This window comes from Pituophis catenifer, unplaced genomic scaffold (assembly GCF_029215685.1).
Source record: "Pituophis catenifer annectens isolate HBS135680 unplaced genomic scaffold, rPitCat1.0.hap2 SCAF_2, whole genome shotgun sequence".
Taxonomy (NCBI): Eukaryota; Metazoa; Chordata; class Lepidosauria; order Squamata; family Colubridae; genus Pituophis; species Pituophis catenifer.
This window is the reverse complement of record NW_027256882.1, coordinates 158,724,561-158,740,170: the sequence shown is the minus strand read 5'-3', so window position 1 is coordinate 158,740,170 and position 15,610 is coordinate 158,724,561. Positions and strand designations below refer to the sequence as shown.

General features: G+C 40.4%; 1 protein-coding gene across 1 annotated transcript; it reads right to left on the bottom strand.

Moving 5' to 3' along the window:
• Positions 1 to 4,437: 4,437 nt before the first annotated feature.
• On the bottom strand, positions 4,438 to 14,550 carry LOC139310273 (keratin, type II cytoskeletal 7-like). Its single transcript, XM_070934434.1, has 9 exons — positions 13,957 to 14,550; positions 11,306 to 11,517; positions 9,806 to 9,866; positions 8,874 to 8,969; positions 7,843 to 8,007; positions 7,595 to 7,720; positions 6,054 to 6,274; positions 5,564 to 5,592; positions 4,438 to 4,868 (listed from the first exon to the last, which is right to left on the bottom strand). Exons 1-9 carry the CDS (start codon positions 14,548 to 14,550, stop codon positions 4,438 to 4,440), a joined length of 1,935 nt encoding a protein of 644 aa, XP_070790535.1.
• Between the last annotated feature and the right edge of the window lie 1,060 nt (positions 14,551 to 15,610).

The following is a 15,610-nucleotide window of genomic DNA, read 5'->3' as shown; positions in this document are numbered from 1 at the left end:
AAGTTATCTATGTGGGCCCTTCGTTTCCCACTAGATGGTGCTAAGTATTGCTAGTTGTTGCAGAGGTGCTGAAAATGTTCTTTGACTTGTTTGCTGGCATTTAAGTTACGATTTCCAGGACACAATCCAGTTTCATCGGTCTGCTGGTAAGCACATCAGAATCATGAAGTCATGAATGGGATTCTAATTATCTCACCAAGTTTGTGTTTGATGCAGGGAATCTAGAACCAGCATGCTTCAAAGCTGATCCATCCAGTTTTGGTCTCCACAATAAAATAAAGATGCAGAGATCCTAGGAAGAGTGCAGAGAAGAGCAACAAAGATGATGAGGGGTCTGCAGGATAAGTCATACGATGAAGGGAGCTGGGTAGGCTTAGCTTAACAAAGAGAAGGATTAGAGGTGACATGATAGCTGTCTTCCATACTTGAGGGGCTGTCACAGAAAAGAGAGGGCCAATTTATTTTCCATAGAACCTGAAGGCAGGACAAGAAGCAATGGGTGGAAGCTGGTTAAAGAGAAGTCCAATCTGGAACTAAAAAGAAAGTTCCTGGCAGAATAATTAATCAGTGGAATAGCCTGTTTTCTGGAGTTGTGGGCGCTCCATCACTGGAGGTTTTCAAGAAAAGATTGGACAATCATTTGTCTGGGACGGAATAAAGTCCTCTGCCTTGGGCAGATGATTGGACTACCTCTAAGGTCCCTTTCAGCTCTATTATTCTATGATTCATTTTTCATTAGTATGAATTTTGTTTATGTATTTTACCTGCATGCATCCTTTCTACAATGTTTCACATGTTTCACATGAGAAACTGCAGTAGTGTGTGTGTGTGTGTGTGTTTTATATTAGCATCCTTCAGTCTCAAGAGACTATGGTATCGTGCTCTGGAAAGAGGTCCTAAAACAGCATCTAGTGTGACTGAAAAGGCCAATTCAAGAGTGGCAATCCCTTCCACACTGAGGGCAGATACATTCTGTCCCCTTCCCAGCCCCCAGATTTCGCTGGTTTCGGGACTGCCTCTTTGCCTCAGCCTGCTGAACAAATGTTTCTTTGAATTGGAGAAGGCCATGCTGCGTCTTTAGCCTCCAAGCTGAACGATCGGAGGTCAAGGTTTCCCAGTTGTTAATGTCCATTCCCAGGGCCTTTAGGTCCCTCTTGCAGATATCCTTATATCGCAGCTGTGGTCTCCCTCTGAGGCGCTTTCCCTGCACTAATTCTCCATACAGGAGATCTTTCGGAATCCGACCATCAGCCATTCTCACAAAAGAAATAAAGGGAGACTAGTATAGATCTATTTCAAGCTATGTAGCTCTCATCAGCTAGCCATACCCTTAGTTGGATTCGAACTTGGGCTTCCTGCATGTTAGGCAATTGAATTAACCTCTGAGCCACAAGTTCTCCTCCCTTTATCAGCTTGAGCCAGGGGAAAGATTAAGTGTTTTTCTATCGAGACATCTGGTTTACCCCAACATGTGGGAGGGAGCATTCTGCTCCCTTTTGCCTTTCAGCTCCAATCCAGGAGCCCTCAAGCAGTCACATTCACAACAAACCATTTTCAAGAAGGAAGCCCAAGTTCTAATCCGAGTAAGGGTATGGCTAGCTGATGAGAGCTAAATTGCATGAAATAGATCTATACTAGTCTCCCTTTATTTCTTTATCAGCGAAATATAAGTTTTATACATATATTGCTATCTGCACATGGTGCCTCTTCCCACAATATATACAGTATCATGCACCATTTTGTGAGGTACAAGTTGCTTCATAGCATGTTCCAAAGCATGTATTTTGACATGCACACCCGGCATTCATTGATTGAGTGATTGATTGATTGATGTGAATGATCTCGGGGCCATTTCCCATTTCTAAGAAAAAAAGCTCAGCTTTATTCATAAATGCAATACAAGCATAGTTGTACAAAAACTTTCAGCGATGCATATGGAAAACGAATTGGGCTTCTGACAGGAAAGTCTTTTGAATTCTTCTGTTATTTACTCTCTTTTGACCTTGATCAAATATCTGCTGCCAATTATAAATGCTGATAAGAAAATCTTGAAGCCAGAAAGAGTATTTGATTCAGAAAAGCACGAAGAATTTATTTCTTTAGATAAATAGAGCATAGAATTAACTACTGAAGGAATTAAGGCACATTCTCAAGCAAAGAGTAACACTTGCCTTCCTCATCTCAACATGTAATACAAGATTATGACAATTTTGGCTGGTTCAGACTGTGGCAGAACATTTTTTTTTAAATGCAGGCCAGCTCTAACTTGCATGCAACAGAAAAAGGGGAGGGGACACATTTTTATGAGTAGAATACACATAAACCCATCCCCCCACAAATTTTTCTGCACCATGATTTAATCAATGCATCTATGCATATTACTAACTAATATGGGATAAGACAGGAAGTGGCCCATGCAGAGGCTATAAAGGCAGTTTGTAAGTGACAATTACAACGTGAGGAAAAAGGGGTTGCTAATGCAATTCACACCTGTATGTCTTAGAAACAAGAACAGATCACTCTTTCCCCAGAGTAAAAATACTTTTAAAAGATATTGTTCCATCAGAGTAGCTATTCATAGAACCCAGCCTAGATCCTTAAAACCAACATTGTCCCCTAAACCTAAAAAGATGAACAGGTGCTCTAACAGGCTACACACAATTGATCTTCGCACCATTCATATTCACAACCACATTCTGTTTGCTTTTCCTTGAGTTCTTAATAGAATTCTGGCTCTGACTTTAGCATAGTATCCAGGCGCATTGCTGCAGCTACTATAACCCCCATAGGATTACTGCAGTGAAACCTTGCAAAATGTCCCAGAAATGATTTTTCATAAACTTTTTTTAAGCATAAGAAAGTTAAATAAATATGGGCTAAACCTCTGCTAGGTTTAATACCTAAGAACAGAGGATTTTTCATGCCAAGAAATTCAGCAAAGCTGCTTGTAGAATACATATTCGAATAACTATTTCCATCCGGTAGAAAAGCACTGTTTTGTTTCTGCTTTCCAAAAAAAAAAAAAAAAAAAGAATCAGTATCTTGAATTCTGTGGCCCCAAAACCTCAGGTGTTACTGTCACTTGCAAGTATTGCTTTTTGTATGGAAAAGTGTAATTTATTCAGATTTAGTTAATTGGTCAGGTATGCAGCATTTAAATGTATAATCAAATCTGAGAAGCATCGTACACATCAGTGGTGGGATTCAAAATGTTTTACTACTGGTTCTGTGGGCATGGCTTGGTGGGCATGGCAGGGGAAGGTTACTGTAAAATCCCCATTTCCTCCAGATCAGCTGGGACTCGGGAGGCAGAAAATAGATCGGGGCGGAGCCAGTCAGAGGTGGTATTTACCGGTTCTCCAAACTACTCAAAATTTCTGCGACCGGTTCTCCAGAACTGGTCAGAACCTGCTGAATACCACCTCTGGTACACATTCATTCGAAACATAGGAAGCCACTTTCTGTCTTCTCATGGTTCAAAGACACCATCAGAGGTGGTACATTTTAGACATTCATTCTTGGACACTTCAGATTTTTTACAGCTAAAGAATGAAATGCTATCTCATTTGGAAAAATGACACGAGACATGCAAGACAAAGAAAATAGGAGGATTTTTTTTTTTGTCCCAGTAGCAATGGCAGACAGTTGGACAATAGCCATGTGTTACATGTTCTCCCATAAGCATGGGACCAGAAATTTGAAGTGTAATTCAGATGTTATTTTTGTACTTTTTGTTGACATTCTCCATACCTGCAACTCCTAGGAAACGACCTACTGGGCTACCACAGAGAGATGTAACTATAGCTCTGTTAAAAGGTTATATATTTGAAAGACCTAAACTCTGTCTTAGAAATTGTGGGGATATACTATTAAAGGAATATTGGACTTCTGTGCTAAACTGTTGGTTTTCATTGGGGGGGAGGCAGGGGAATGATTAAATGAGGCTTCTTTATATAAATATGTTAGCGGAAAACACCTGCTGCTCTTGGACTAATCCTTTAATCCTTTAAAATATCTTCTGAAGAACTCTACTAGTTTGGAAAGTCTTCCCTTTCCTTCCCCATCCCTGTTCCTACCCATGTTTTTCCTAACATGGCCAACTGACATCATTCTAGATATACTTCACACACACACACACATAAACACGCTCAATATTCAGGGTTTTGTGGAGTTTTTTTTTTAAAAAAAAAAAAAAGCTTATCAATGCAATTGCTAATCCCATCCCCTGCAGTGATAGGAACAAAGAGTTCCAGAAGCAAACTGGAAAAGCTGTGCCACTGTCACAGCGAATGATTATTCTTACATGGGGAACTTACTGGGAAACTTCCCCCTGCAGAAGTTTAGTGAAATTTTCCCTCCCTTGCTTAGTTTCTAGAGTTTGTTACGGTTTTGCTCACAAAGAGGTGGAGAATGTTGAGATGTCATTTGTGCCATGTTCTAATAATGACTGCTGTAATCATCCCCAGAGTATCCTCCACTGCTTTGGATGTTATAGCTGCCACTCACAGAGATCCCTCCGGAGCCACCTTTGCTAGAAACCCCGGTAGTTGCGGAAATATGTGTGGTGTTTGTGCTGCTGTATCCTCTACTCTTAGAACCATACAATCCACTTCCAGGACTTCCCACATTTGCCAGATCAGAATTCTTAGAAGTAGATGGGACGGCGGTAGGGCTACCACTTTGTCCAAACCCAGAGCTTATGGAGGATTTAGAAAGGCTGTCTCCGCTCCTAAGTGCAGGTTTGCTGCCATGATCTCCACTTCTAGAGCTGGATCTTCCACTGCTGTTGAGGCTTCTTTGTCTCCTTCCAATTGTCCCACCATAAGAACGTCCACCAGCTACAGAGTTGTTGGAAGAACCTATAACAGCTATATGAATGGGAGGGGGGGCGGAGAAGCAATGCTGAATAACATTTTTTTTTTTTTTTGTAATCCAAGGATACTCCTACCCTCAAAACGACGCTATAGAGCACTGCACACCAGAACAACTAGACACAAGAACAGTTTTTTCCCAAACGCCATCACCCTGCTAAACAAATAATCCCTCAACACTGTCAAACTATTCACTAAATCTGCACTACTATTACTATTAGTCTTCTCATTGTTCCTATCACCCATCTCCTCCCACTTATGGCTGTATGACTGTAACTTTGTTGCTTGTATCCTTACGATTTATATTGACTGTTTCCTAATATGATTTGATTGCTTATTTGTACCCTATGACTATCATTAAGTGTTGTACCTCTTGACAGATGTATCTTTTCTTTTTGTGTACACTGAGAGCATATGCACCAAAGACAAATTCCTTGTGTGTCCAATCATACTTGGCCAATAAAGAATTCTTTCTTTCTTTCTTTCTTTCTTTCTTTCTTTCTTTCTTTCTTTCTTTCTTTCTTTCTTTCTTTCTTTCTTTCTTTCTATCATCTATCTATCATCTATCTCTATCTATCTATCTATCATCTATCTATCTATCTATCTATCTATCTATCTATCTATCTATCTATCTATCTATCGCATCAGGCAATGTTCATGACAATACACATGTGCTTTTCAAAGGTACTTACATATGTTGACAGGAGGAGCATTAGATATCCTGTGGAGAAAAGAGAATGAATTAATGTCCCAAGAAATTAGTTCTGTATCCCAGATATCAGTACCCACAAAGGAGATGGCTGATGGAGTTTCAAATGTTTCAATATTTTCCCAGCTCCTTTTTGAATAGTGATCTTTTAGGACAGCTGGTAGGTTCAAATGCTGTATATTAGTGTATTTGCCCTGTATTTTTTTTTAATCCCCTCTGACCGCAATCTAGAATTTATTAGAAGTGAAGAATTGGCCATAAACAGTGAAAAGCCATTTAAATTGCAGCTCTTCTCTATACTTGAAGTATCAGCTGATTCATTTAGTATTTTTTTTTTATTACAGTATATTGCAGTCCTGAAATATGACCAGGTGTCCTTCCCACAAGAACATTAACAATCTGTAGCTATGTGGTTTGCGGGGGTCTTTTTTTTTTTTTTTTGGCCATTTGATTTTTTTTTTTAACCCACTTACCTGTTCTCTTCTCCCTCCAGAAGTGACTTATACATGGCAATCTCAATATCCAGGGAAATCTTGAGATTCAGCAAATTCTGGTAATCTCTCAGCAGGCGAGCTAGTTCGTCTTTCGAGCTCTGCAGATTGTTCTCCACCTCAATGAGCTTTAATTTGGCATCTTTCAAAGCACTCTCTCCCCGCTGCTCGTCGTCAGCAATAGATGTCTGTAGGGCGTCGATCTTGAAAAGAGCCAGACCAAAAAAGAAAGAATGAACTTGGGACAACTTGAACTTCCTCAGCAGGACATGGAGAGGGGAGAAAGGGGGAGTTAAACACAGAGGCATAAATTGACTGTGGGGTGGGGAAATAAGAAAGTATGGTCTTTCTCTAAATCCATCAATCAGATGTCTGAATGTCAATGATCCTTAAATGTGCTATCAATTCTTCCAGGGATGAGGAGAAAGTTGGTCTTTAGATGGCACCCCCAAGAAGAAAAGGACAGGATGATAGGTCAAATGTGTTTGAAGTGAAATTTAATTATACATTTAATCTGCTGAGCCCCCATGTCATTTGTCATTTGCCCTTTCTGCATATTGAAAATGATCATTCGATAGTATATTTTGGAGGGACTCTGGGGATCACATTTAACGATGATAGCCCCGATAGCATCCCATTTCAGAATGATCAAAATATATGCTAAATTCTTAATACTATGTAAAGCCATACCACCTGAACAAATCCAATCTAGTCTGAACTTGGAAGCCAAGCAGGAACAAGCGTAAGTAAGAACTTGATGGGGGAATCTAATGAGATAACCAGTACTGTATACTTAATCTATAAAATTAACACTGCAAAAATTCCCACTAAATTCACATTTACTTGTTCATCAGATTTATACAAGTATAGCTGCCTGTCCACAAGTACGTCTCTGGATGGCATTCAATAAAATGAACTAATTAAAACAATCATATAAACAAGATCATGACGGGAGGATGTATAATGCAACCACACTTGTGGCCTCCCTGTTACCAAGGGATCCCAAGGCCTGCTAAAAGGAGATTTCCAAAAGGTCAATAGTATTGGACTTAATATTTGAGGGAAGATGGGCACTTTAAAAATATGAAATGAAATGTAAATAAATAAATAAATGCATAAATAAATAAATAAATAAATAAATAAATAAATAAATAAATAATCTCAACATTGGTGGGGGTGGGGAGGTTGTTCCAGAGGGCAGGTGCCAGGACAATAAAGGTTCATCCCCGAGGTCCCATCGGATGCAGCTCCTTAGCATAGGGAACCTATAACATGGCCCTCCTGCTGGACTCGATGGGAAGGGTAGATGTAACTGGGAAGTCCTTCAAACAACTTGTCCTCCTGCCATGTAGTGCTTTAAAGGTCAAAATCAGCACCTTGAATTGGATCTGGAAAGAAACCGGCAACCAATACAGCTCATGGAGCAGTGACATGTACCTTTCTATGGGCACCCATAACTGCTAGTGCTAATATCTGGCAGAGCACATTTTTGTCTACTCCGAATTTAGATCAGCTTCTTTTACCTGTTTTTTGGTACTTTCCACTTCACTTTTGCGTCTCTGGACCATACGGGTAAGGTCTTGGATTTCGTGATGGCCATTGCTGAGATTGTTGCAACAATGTCCCCATGTGTTCTGTAGTTCTTTATACTGAAATACAGGAGAAGGCTTATGCTTTTGTTTTTGTTGTGGCTTTGTAACTTTGGTTTCTACTAATTTCAATAAAAACACTCATTTCCCCCTAGGGAAAGTAAGTTTTAAGCCAAGCCTACCTTGTTTTCATACAGAGCATTGACCTCATCCTTGCTCTTCTGGGCAATTTCTTCATACTGAGATCTCACTGAGTGAATTATTCCCTCCAAGTCAAGGACTCGACTGTTGTCCATTGACACAATGACACTGGTTTCTGCATTTGCTGCCTGTAAGCTTTCTATTTCCTGTCAAGAAGAAGTTGCAAGAGATGTTGAAAGTACTTCTGAATAATGCAGGAAACTCCTATCCCAACAGAAGAAGACATGTTAGAAAGATTAGCATCTTTTCCTTTGAGCAAATGATCCATTTATCAATTATAGCATTTCCCTCATCATTTTAGCCCCTCCCCTTAAAGACTCTAGAGAAGCCTGTAGCACCATTCACCACTCCTAGGAGGAGCTGGCTTGATTTGCAATACATGACACCTATTTCAGCAATAGTGGCAGGAAAAGTTTCAGGGGCCATATCAGACTGTAAGATTTCCATAACTATATCATTTAACTTTGAAGAGCAGTCCTGATGCTCAGAAAGAATATCCCAGAGTCTCCCTGGTCCTTTTATAAAATATCACCTGAGGTGGTCACATCACTCTCATAATTATAGGGCCTGATGAGCCTGGAAAGATTCCAGCAAAATAGGACCCTATTCTGCTTTACCTATCCTCTGATGCAGATATTTGTAAATTCTTTAACTGTATATATGAACTTGGTTTATAATTAAAACCTTCCATTATTTATGGTAGTCAATAATGATACCCCAATTTTAAGTATCCAGGGAAACTCTTCAAGAGGATTTACTGCAATGTGTACAGTGGACGCACAAATCCAAGTCCTTTTTCTTCCTTGGATTCTTCTAATACTAAATACTTGGGATAGAGTTGGATCTTTTCCACCTCTCTGCTGTGGGTTATGGAAAAACAAATCAGATTCTCCTCTTTCTTTTGGCCAATTCCTGGTAAAAAGTAAAACGAAAGAAAGTAACCCAAGGGAAGCAGAGATCAAGAATCTTTTCATTGCAGGAGGAATAAACCACATATGTAGGGGATCCTTACAGCTTCGAAGACACATCGGATGAAGTTGAGCTCCTGTCTGAGGGATTCCACTTTCACTTCTAGATCAACTTTGTTGCTATACCCAACATCAACATCCTGAAAAGCATGACAGGAAAGTACCATTTATCTTAACAGCACAAAACTCATTTTTCAAAACATTTTATTACGTGTCCCCTACAGATCTTTTCCACATTCTTTACCCATGAAATTGATGTGGTTGGTGATCAAATCAACCTTTAGTTTCTCATTATTATTGTCCAATAGAGGATTTTTCCTAGTCTGGTCCCCCCTCAATATATTGGACAATTAGTCCCATTAAGCCTCTTAATCAGCATTGGCTAGGTGGTTTTCTCTTGCAGTAGACTGGCATCTCACTGGTCAACTGCTTTATTGGAAATGCTTTTGTCAGCCTGGGACCTATCATGAGAAAAACCAAACATGATTTCCAAGCACTGAAAATTTGAACACCAGTAAAGAGGATTGGGCTGCTTGTTCTGTATCTCTTCCTCTAGTGAACTCTCAAAATTGACAGAGCATATCACCATCAACAAGGAATGATAAGCTGGAAGGGATAGGAAAGGAGCATGACTCCTGATCTCCACTCTATATGCTATCAGGGATTAATGACGGAAGAGCACCAAAATATATGTATGTATGTATGTTATGAATGAATGAATGAATGAATGAATGAGTGAATGAATGAATGAACGAATGAATGAATGCATGAATGAATGAAATCAATTTGCACCCTGTCTAAAAATGTTGCAAAGGGGCTCATATTGACCTCAAGTAAATTCCACAGGCCTTTATTTTTATTGCAATAAACCTACATTCCATCTGTTTCAGCATTATAATGCTTACAAGTGTGAACATATTGGGTGAGGGCTGAATCATTTTAATTACACTGTTTTGAGAACCAGAAAATATCTAACCTTTTTTAACAGCACAAAATTATTTTCTGCACCCAACCGATGGTTGATTTCTTCTTCATACCTTGAGGTGGGGAGGTGGGGTGGGAAGGAAATATCGAAGAGCTTTAACAAACAAATATACACACAAGATATACACAAATCAATTGAATTGCAAAATTTTGTGTGAGTGAATATCAGGATTGTGGGGCAGAGTGTGAGCTTGAAACTTTTGCCTCCTGACCTTTGATGTCTGGAGCAGAATGAGGGGAGAGGTTTCATTGGCTGGATTAGGATCCTCTTGGCTATTGTACAGATAATGAATTATTTCAAAGAATCTCAATTATCTCAAAAGGACAGACTCCGTCTAACACTAGGTCTACAAACAGTTTCCAGATTTGAAGAAGGATGTGGAGATATTAGGACAAACACATAGCATGCTTTGGGGAAAGAAATGTAGAACTTCATTCCTCAAAAGCTGGGAATCCTGTTATGACCTTCCGCCAGTGCTCCACCCCAACCTTCTCTGTATGAAAGAGAGTGGTGCAAAATGTGCAATAATTTTTAATGCTGCCCAAGTCTGCTCTACCAGCCAGACTTTTTGGGTTGGTTAGACTTAAAGTGTGCCTTTCACCCTAAGTCAATGGGACTTTGACCAAAAAACAACAACAACTACGAGAATAAATTTTATAACTAACTAAATAAATAAAACCAACACAAACTTAACTTTGATTCCTCTCCTTTTAAATTAGCACTGAATTAAATTAACACGATTAAGCACATTGGATATGATTGCCCCTCCCACTTCCCCAGGGCAGGTAGCAATTAACTTCTTCTGCTGTCACATTAGCAATTATTAGCAGATGGCAATTTGGGGAGGGAACCTGAGAACTACCCTCAAGTTTTTGGAGGGCACACATTGCTCTGGGCCCCAGGTTATGGATTTCTGCTTTAAAGAGATTAGAAACAATGCAAGAGATAATAGCCACTGTGCTATAATAGCAGTAGCAATAGCACTTAGACTTATATACCATTTCACAATGCTTTACAGTCCTCTCTAAGTGGTTTCAGACTCAGTAGATTGCCCCCAACAATCTGAGTCCTCATTTTACCAACCTCAGAAGGATGGAAGGATGAGTCAACCTTGAGCCTGTGGGACTTGAACTGCCAAACTGCTGGCAATCAGCAGTCAGCAGAAGTAGCCTGCAGTACTGCACTGCGCCACCACGACTCTAATAGATAATAGATAATGAGGTCCCTCTCTCACCCACCCATGGTGGGAAAAAGAAGATCTATATTCAGGCAGGAACTCCTGTTACCCTACAGCTATATACGAACGGCAGAGTCCACCTGACCATGGGTAGACCGTGTCTATGCTTGCTACTAAGAACGAAAAGGCAGATCCATATTGAAGAGAGAACACAATTCCATTTTTCAAGGATCCCCCCCCAACTACTTTTTAACATGGGTGGGCCTTGGGAAGCTTACCTTCTTCCCACCTGCTTCAGCCTCTCGCTTGATTACCTGCTTTTGAATTCTTCAACCATATCTTGGAATTTTGACTGCTCCAATTGCAGCTGTTCCCGCTCTTTTAGCAGCCGGTGCAGTTGATGCTTCAAGCATGTGATGTAATTTTCAAAGAGGGGCTGAATGTTGGCCTTTTCCACAGGCTCTTGCTGCTGCAGGCAGTTCCATTTGGTTTCCAAAAGCTTATTCTGTTGCTCCAAGTGCTTGACCTGTAATGAGGAAAGTGTCTAGATGATCTTCTACTGTTTCAGACTATCAACAGATTCTTAGGATCTATATTACATGAGGAAGATAAAGGAGCTACTCTTTGACTGAAAGAAGGATTATTCTTCCTCTTGTTATTCATATTATTGTTTTGGAAAAAAACTAGGCATTACAATTTCATGTCTTGGATGATCTAGAGCAGGGGTGTCGCGGACCGGATGCATTACACACTGGCCATGCCTACGCCCAGTTTAGCGAAGGGGGGGAAAGTTGCGATACATCACATGACGCTGCTATGATGACATACGTTTGACACCCCTGATCTAGAGGATTGAAATCGGGAAAGAAAGAAAGAAAGAAAGAAAGAAAGAAAGAAAGAAAGAAAGAAAGAAGGAAGGAAGGAAGGAAGGAAGGAAGGAAGGAAGGAAGGAAGGAAGGAAGGAAGGAAGGAAGGAAGGAAGGAAAGAAAGAAAGAAAGAAAGAAAGAAAGAAAGAAAGAAAGAAAGAAAGAAAGAAAGAAGGAAAGAAAGAAAGAACACACATCCAAATGTTTACATCACTGCTCTGAGCATCAGTTATGCAAAATCAACCCCTAAAAATATTCTCAGGTTACTTGAGAATAATTTACTTAAAAGTTGCAGCAATGAATTAGAGAAGGGCAGAATTTCCACTGTATCATTGGAAAAAGACGGCAATTTGCAATACTCAGCGTTTGCAACGCCTTCCTCCCTAACTAACGCATACAGGATTCTAACCAAAGCTGGATTAGCTGTGACTTTCTGTTGAACACTTTCTACTGGTAGAACTACTCTGATCTGTGTGTGTGTGTGTGTGTGTGTGTGTGTGTGTGTGTGTGTGTGTGTGAGACGATGGGTCAATTGCAGTCGACACATAGACAAATGTAGAATAACTCCCCAAAAGATATTGTAGAGCTGTTTCCATTTGGTTAATCCACCAAAAAGCTGTAAAAAGGAGTTGAGAAATACATCTTGACAGGACAAGGAGAAATACAGGTAGTCCTCGACTTACAACCACAATTGAGCCCCAAATTTATGTTGCTAAGTAAGATATTTCTTATGTGAATTTTGACCCTTTTACGACTTTTCTTGCCACATTTGTTAAGTGAATCACTGCAGTTATTAAATTAATAACACGGTTGTTAAGTGAATCTGGCTTCCCCATTGACTTTGCTTATCAGAAGGTCGCAAAAGGGGATCACAGGACTCCTGGACACTGCAACCGTCATAAATGTAAGTCAGTTGCCAACCATCTAAATGTAAATCATGTGACCATGGGGATAACTACAACAGTTGTAAGTGTGAAAAATGATCATAAGTCACTTTTTTCAGTGATGTTGTAACTTGGAACAGTCACTAAACGAACTGTTGTAAGTCGAGGACTACCTGTATAGCCACAATTTCAAATCAATTTAATAGTAAATGCATTTTAAAAGTTGAAACTCTCCAGATCTATGGATAAGAGCCTGTTTACTGTAGCAGTTAAGGCACCAGGCTGGAAACCAGGAGATGGTGAATTCTAGCCGCACCTTAGACATGAAACCAACTGGGTGACCTTGAGCCAGTCACTCTCTCTCAGCCTTAAGAAGGAGGCAGTGGCAATCTATTTCTGAAAAATCTCAACGAGAAAAAGATGGAGAGACTGGTTAAGGCAGTCACCATCAAAAAACTAACTCAAAGACATACATACAAAAAATAATAATAACCCTCCAAAAATCCTATGTATGGGTGAATAGGACTGTGCATCACTCAAAAGCCATATGCATGTCCTCCCCAAAAAAGGTCATTGCTTTAAAAAGGATCTCTAACAAGTGGTCCATTGTTGTTTTTTTCCCATATACAGGTAAGTCACGATTTGTGCAAGTTGTAATCATTTGATTCTAGATTTAGTGCAAGTTGTAAATGGATTAGGTTAATGTTGAGGCTAGCGCATGCGCAGTTGCCATTTTAGATGGTGCTAATATTCGTGTGTGCAAAATTGGAGAAAGGGAAGATGCCATCGGAGGAAAACAACACAAGCTCCAAAAAGAAAAAGAATTTGGTGTAATTGAATGATACAAACACTGTCATTCAGTACACAGCAATAACAATAGCACTTAAACTTATATACCACTTTACAGTGCTTTACAGCCCTCTCTAAGCATATTTACAGAGTCAGCATATTGCCCCCAACAATCTCGGTCCTCATTTTACCGACCTCGGAAGGATGGAAGGCTGAGTCAACCTTGAGCCTGGTGAGATTTGAACTGCCAAATTAGAGGCAGCCGGCAGTCAGCAGAAGTAGCCTGCAGTACTGCACTCTAACCACTGCGCCACCACAGCTCATACTTAGTCCACTTGGTATAAAGAACATTCTCTAATTAGAATGCCCAAAGAGAGCTTTGTATCAGAACACGACAGACCAGCCTTACCGTTCACTCTTCTCACCTTATCAATGAAGGAGACAAACTTATCATTCAGGGTTTTGATCTGCTCCCGCTCCTCCTCCTTCACTCGAGAAATCTCTGGATCAATCTGGATCCTAAGAGGCTGCAACAGGTTTTGGTTGACTCGGACTGTGTGGATGCCCCTCCCTTCCCCAAAGCGGCCAAGGGACTCGTAGTTCACACCAAGACCACTTCTGCTGCCACTGCCACCCAGACTTCGAGAACTGAAGTCTTCTGGCCGATAGCGTCTGCCATGACTATTCCCGCCACCAAGACTCTGGCTGCTGAATGCTTCGTGCCTGTGATGGCCGCTGCTTTGGTTGCCAGCTGCTCTGGTTTGGCTATTGGTCCCTGCACTTTGACTGCTAAATCCCTCGTTCTTTCCAATTCCAGCACCAAAGCCCACCGGCCCAACACTGTAGCCAAAAGGCGCAGCTCCATAGCCCTGCCCACTACTCAGGTTTGCTCCGGAGTATTTCCTGCTATGCTCAAGGTGGCGGAAGGAGGACACACTGTTGCCTGCATGGAGCCCACCGCTAGAAATATAATTCCGTCTCCCATTAAGGGATTTAGAGGTGCAGCATTGCCGGATCATGTTGGCTAAGGAAAAGATAGAACCCAAGCGGTTGAAAAAGAAGTGAGCTGCCAACAGAGCTGCCAAAGAGGAAGAGAGAGGCTTAAAGAGAGAAGCAAAGTCTTTTCCTGCTCACATCAGGAATTATTCTATATATACCTTCTGGGATCTGGGCTGGGCTACAAAATAGCCATCAGGTTAGGAAGATTATGCTTCCTTTCCTTAGGAAGCATAAATAGTCAACATGCAGGCGCATTTTATTTTTATTCCCCCCCCCCCAATGTGCAAATGAAAAAGACTTCAAAGAAAAGCTAACGTGATGCGGATGAAATAATCTGAAATGGAAAAATGTTGCTTGGCTTGCATGGCTCTTGATGGTGATCTTTGAGTGACCTAATTAAACTGTTTTCCATATGGCAATTAGGCCTGGGCTAAATGATTTCAGAAAAGTCCTTTGCATTTTGCCTTCTGAAACTTCGACATTTCAGCACCTTGTCTCAGGCAAGAGTGAAGATTACCCAGCTTTCAGTTTTAGGGCTTCCTGTTCAAAGTTACATAAATCAGTGACGCTCCCATTGGACCAAACAAACCCAACAAGGCATCGGTTCCTAACCTCGATGATGCCAAAATGCTGAAACTTGCATTATGACGTCCCAATGCAAGCTCTACCATCTTACATTGTGATGTCACTTGGAAATATGTAAGACACACAGTTTATGCTACAGTGATGTAAAGCACATGTGACCCTTGCCTCGCCCCTACCACCACCACCAAGGCTGCCTATGCCAACAAATTGAAGCAAAATAAATATTTCCACAAGATGTCTAGAATTTCCCAGCAATTCCATGGCATATTTTAGCCAAAATTACTATATACTACTTGAATGGAGATAATTCTGATAATTTGATACTATCTGTGAAGGAAAGTAGTTTTTTTTTTTCCAATTCTTTCAAAAGAAATTTATTTTCAAAGATGAGCCATAGTAACTTACATCCCTCGCTTTAAATTTGTAATAATTTTAATGATTTGATTATTATAGAATAATAGGGTTGGAAGATGCCTTGGAAATCTTCTTGTCCCT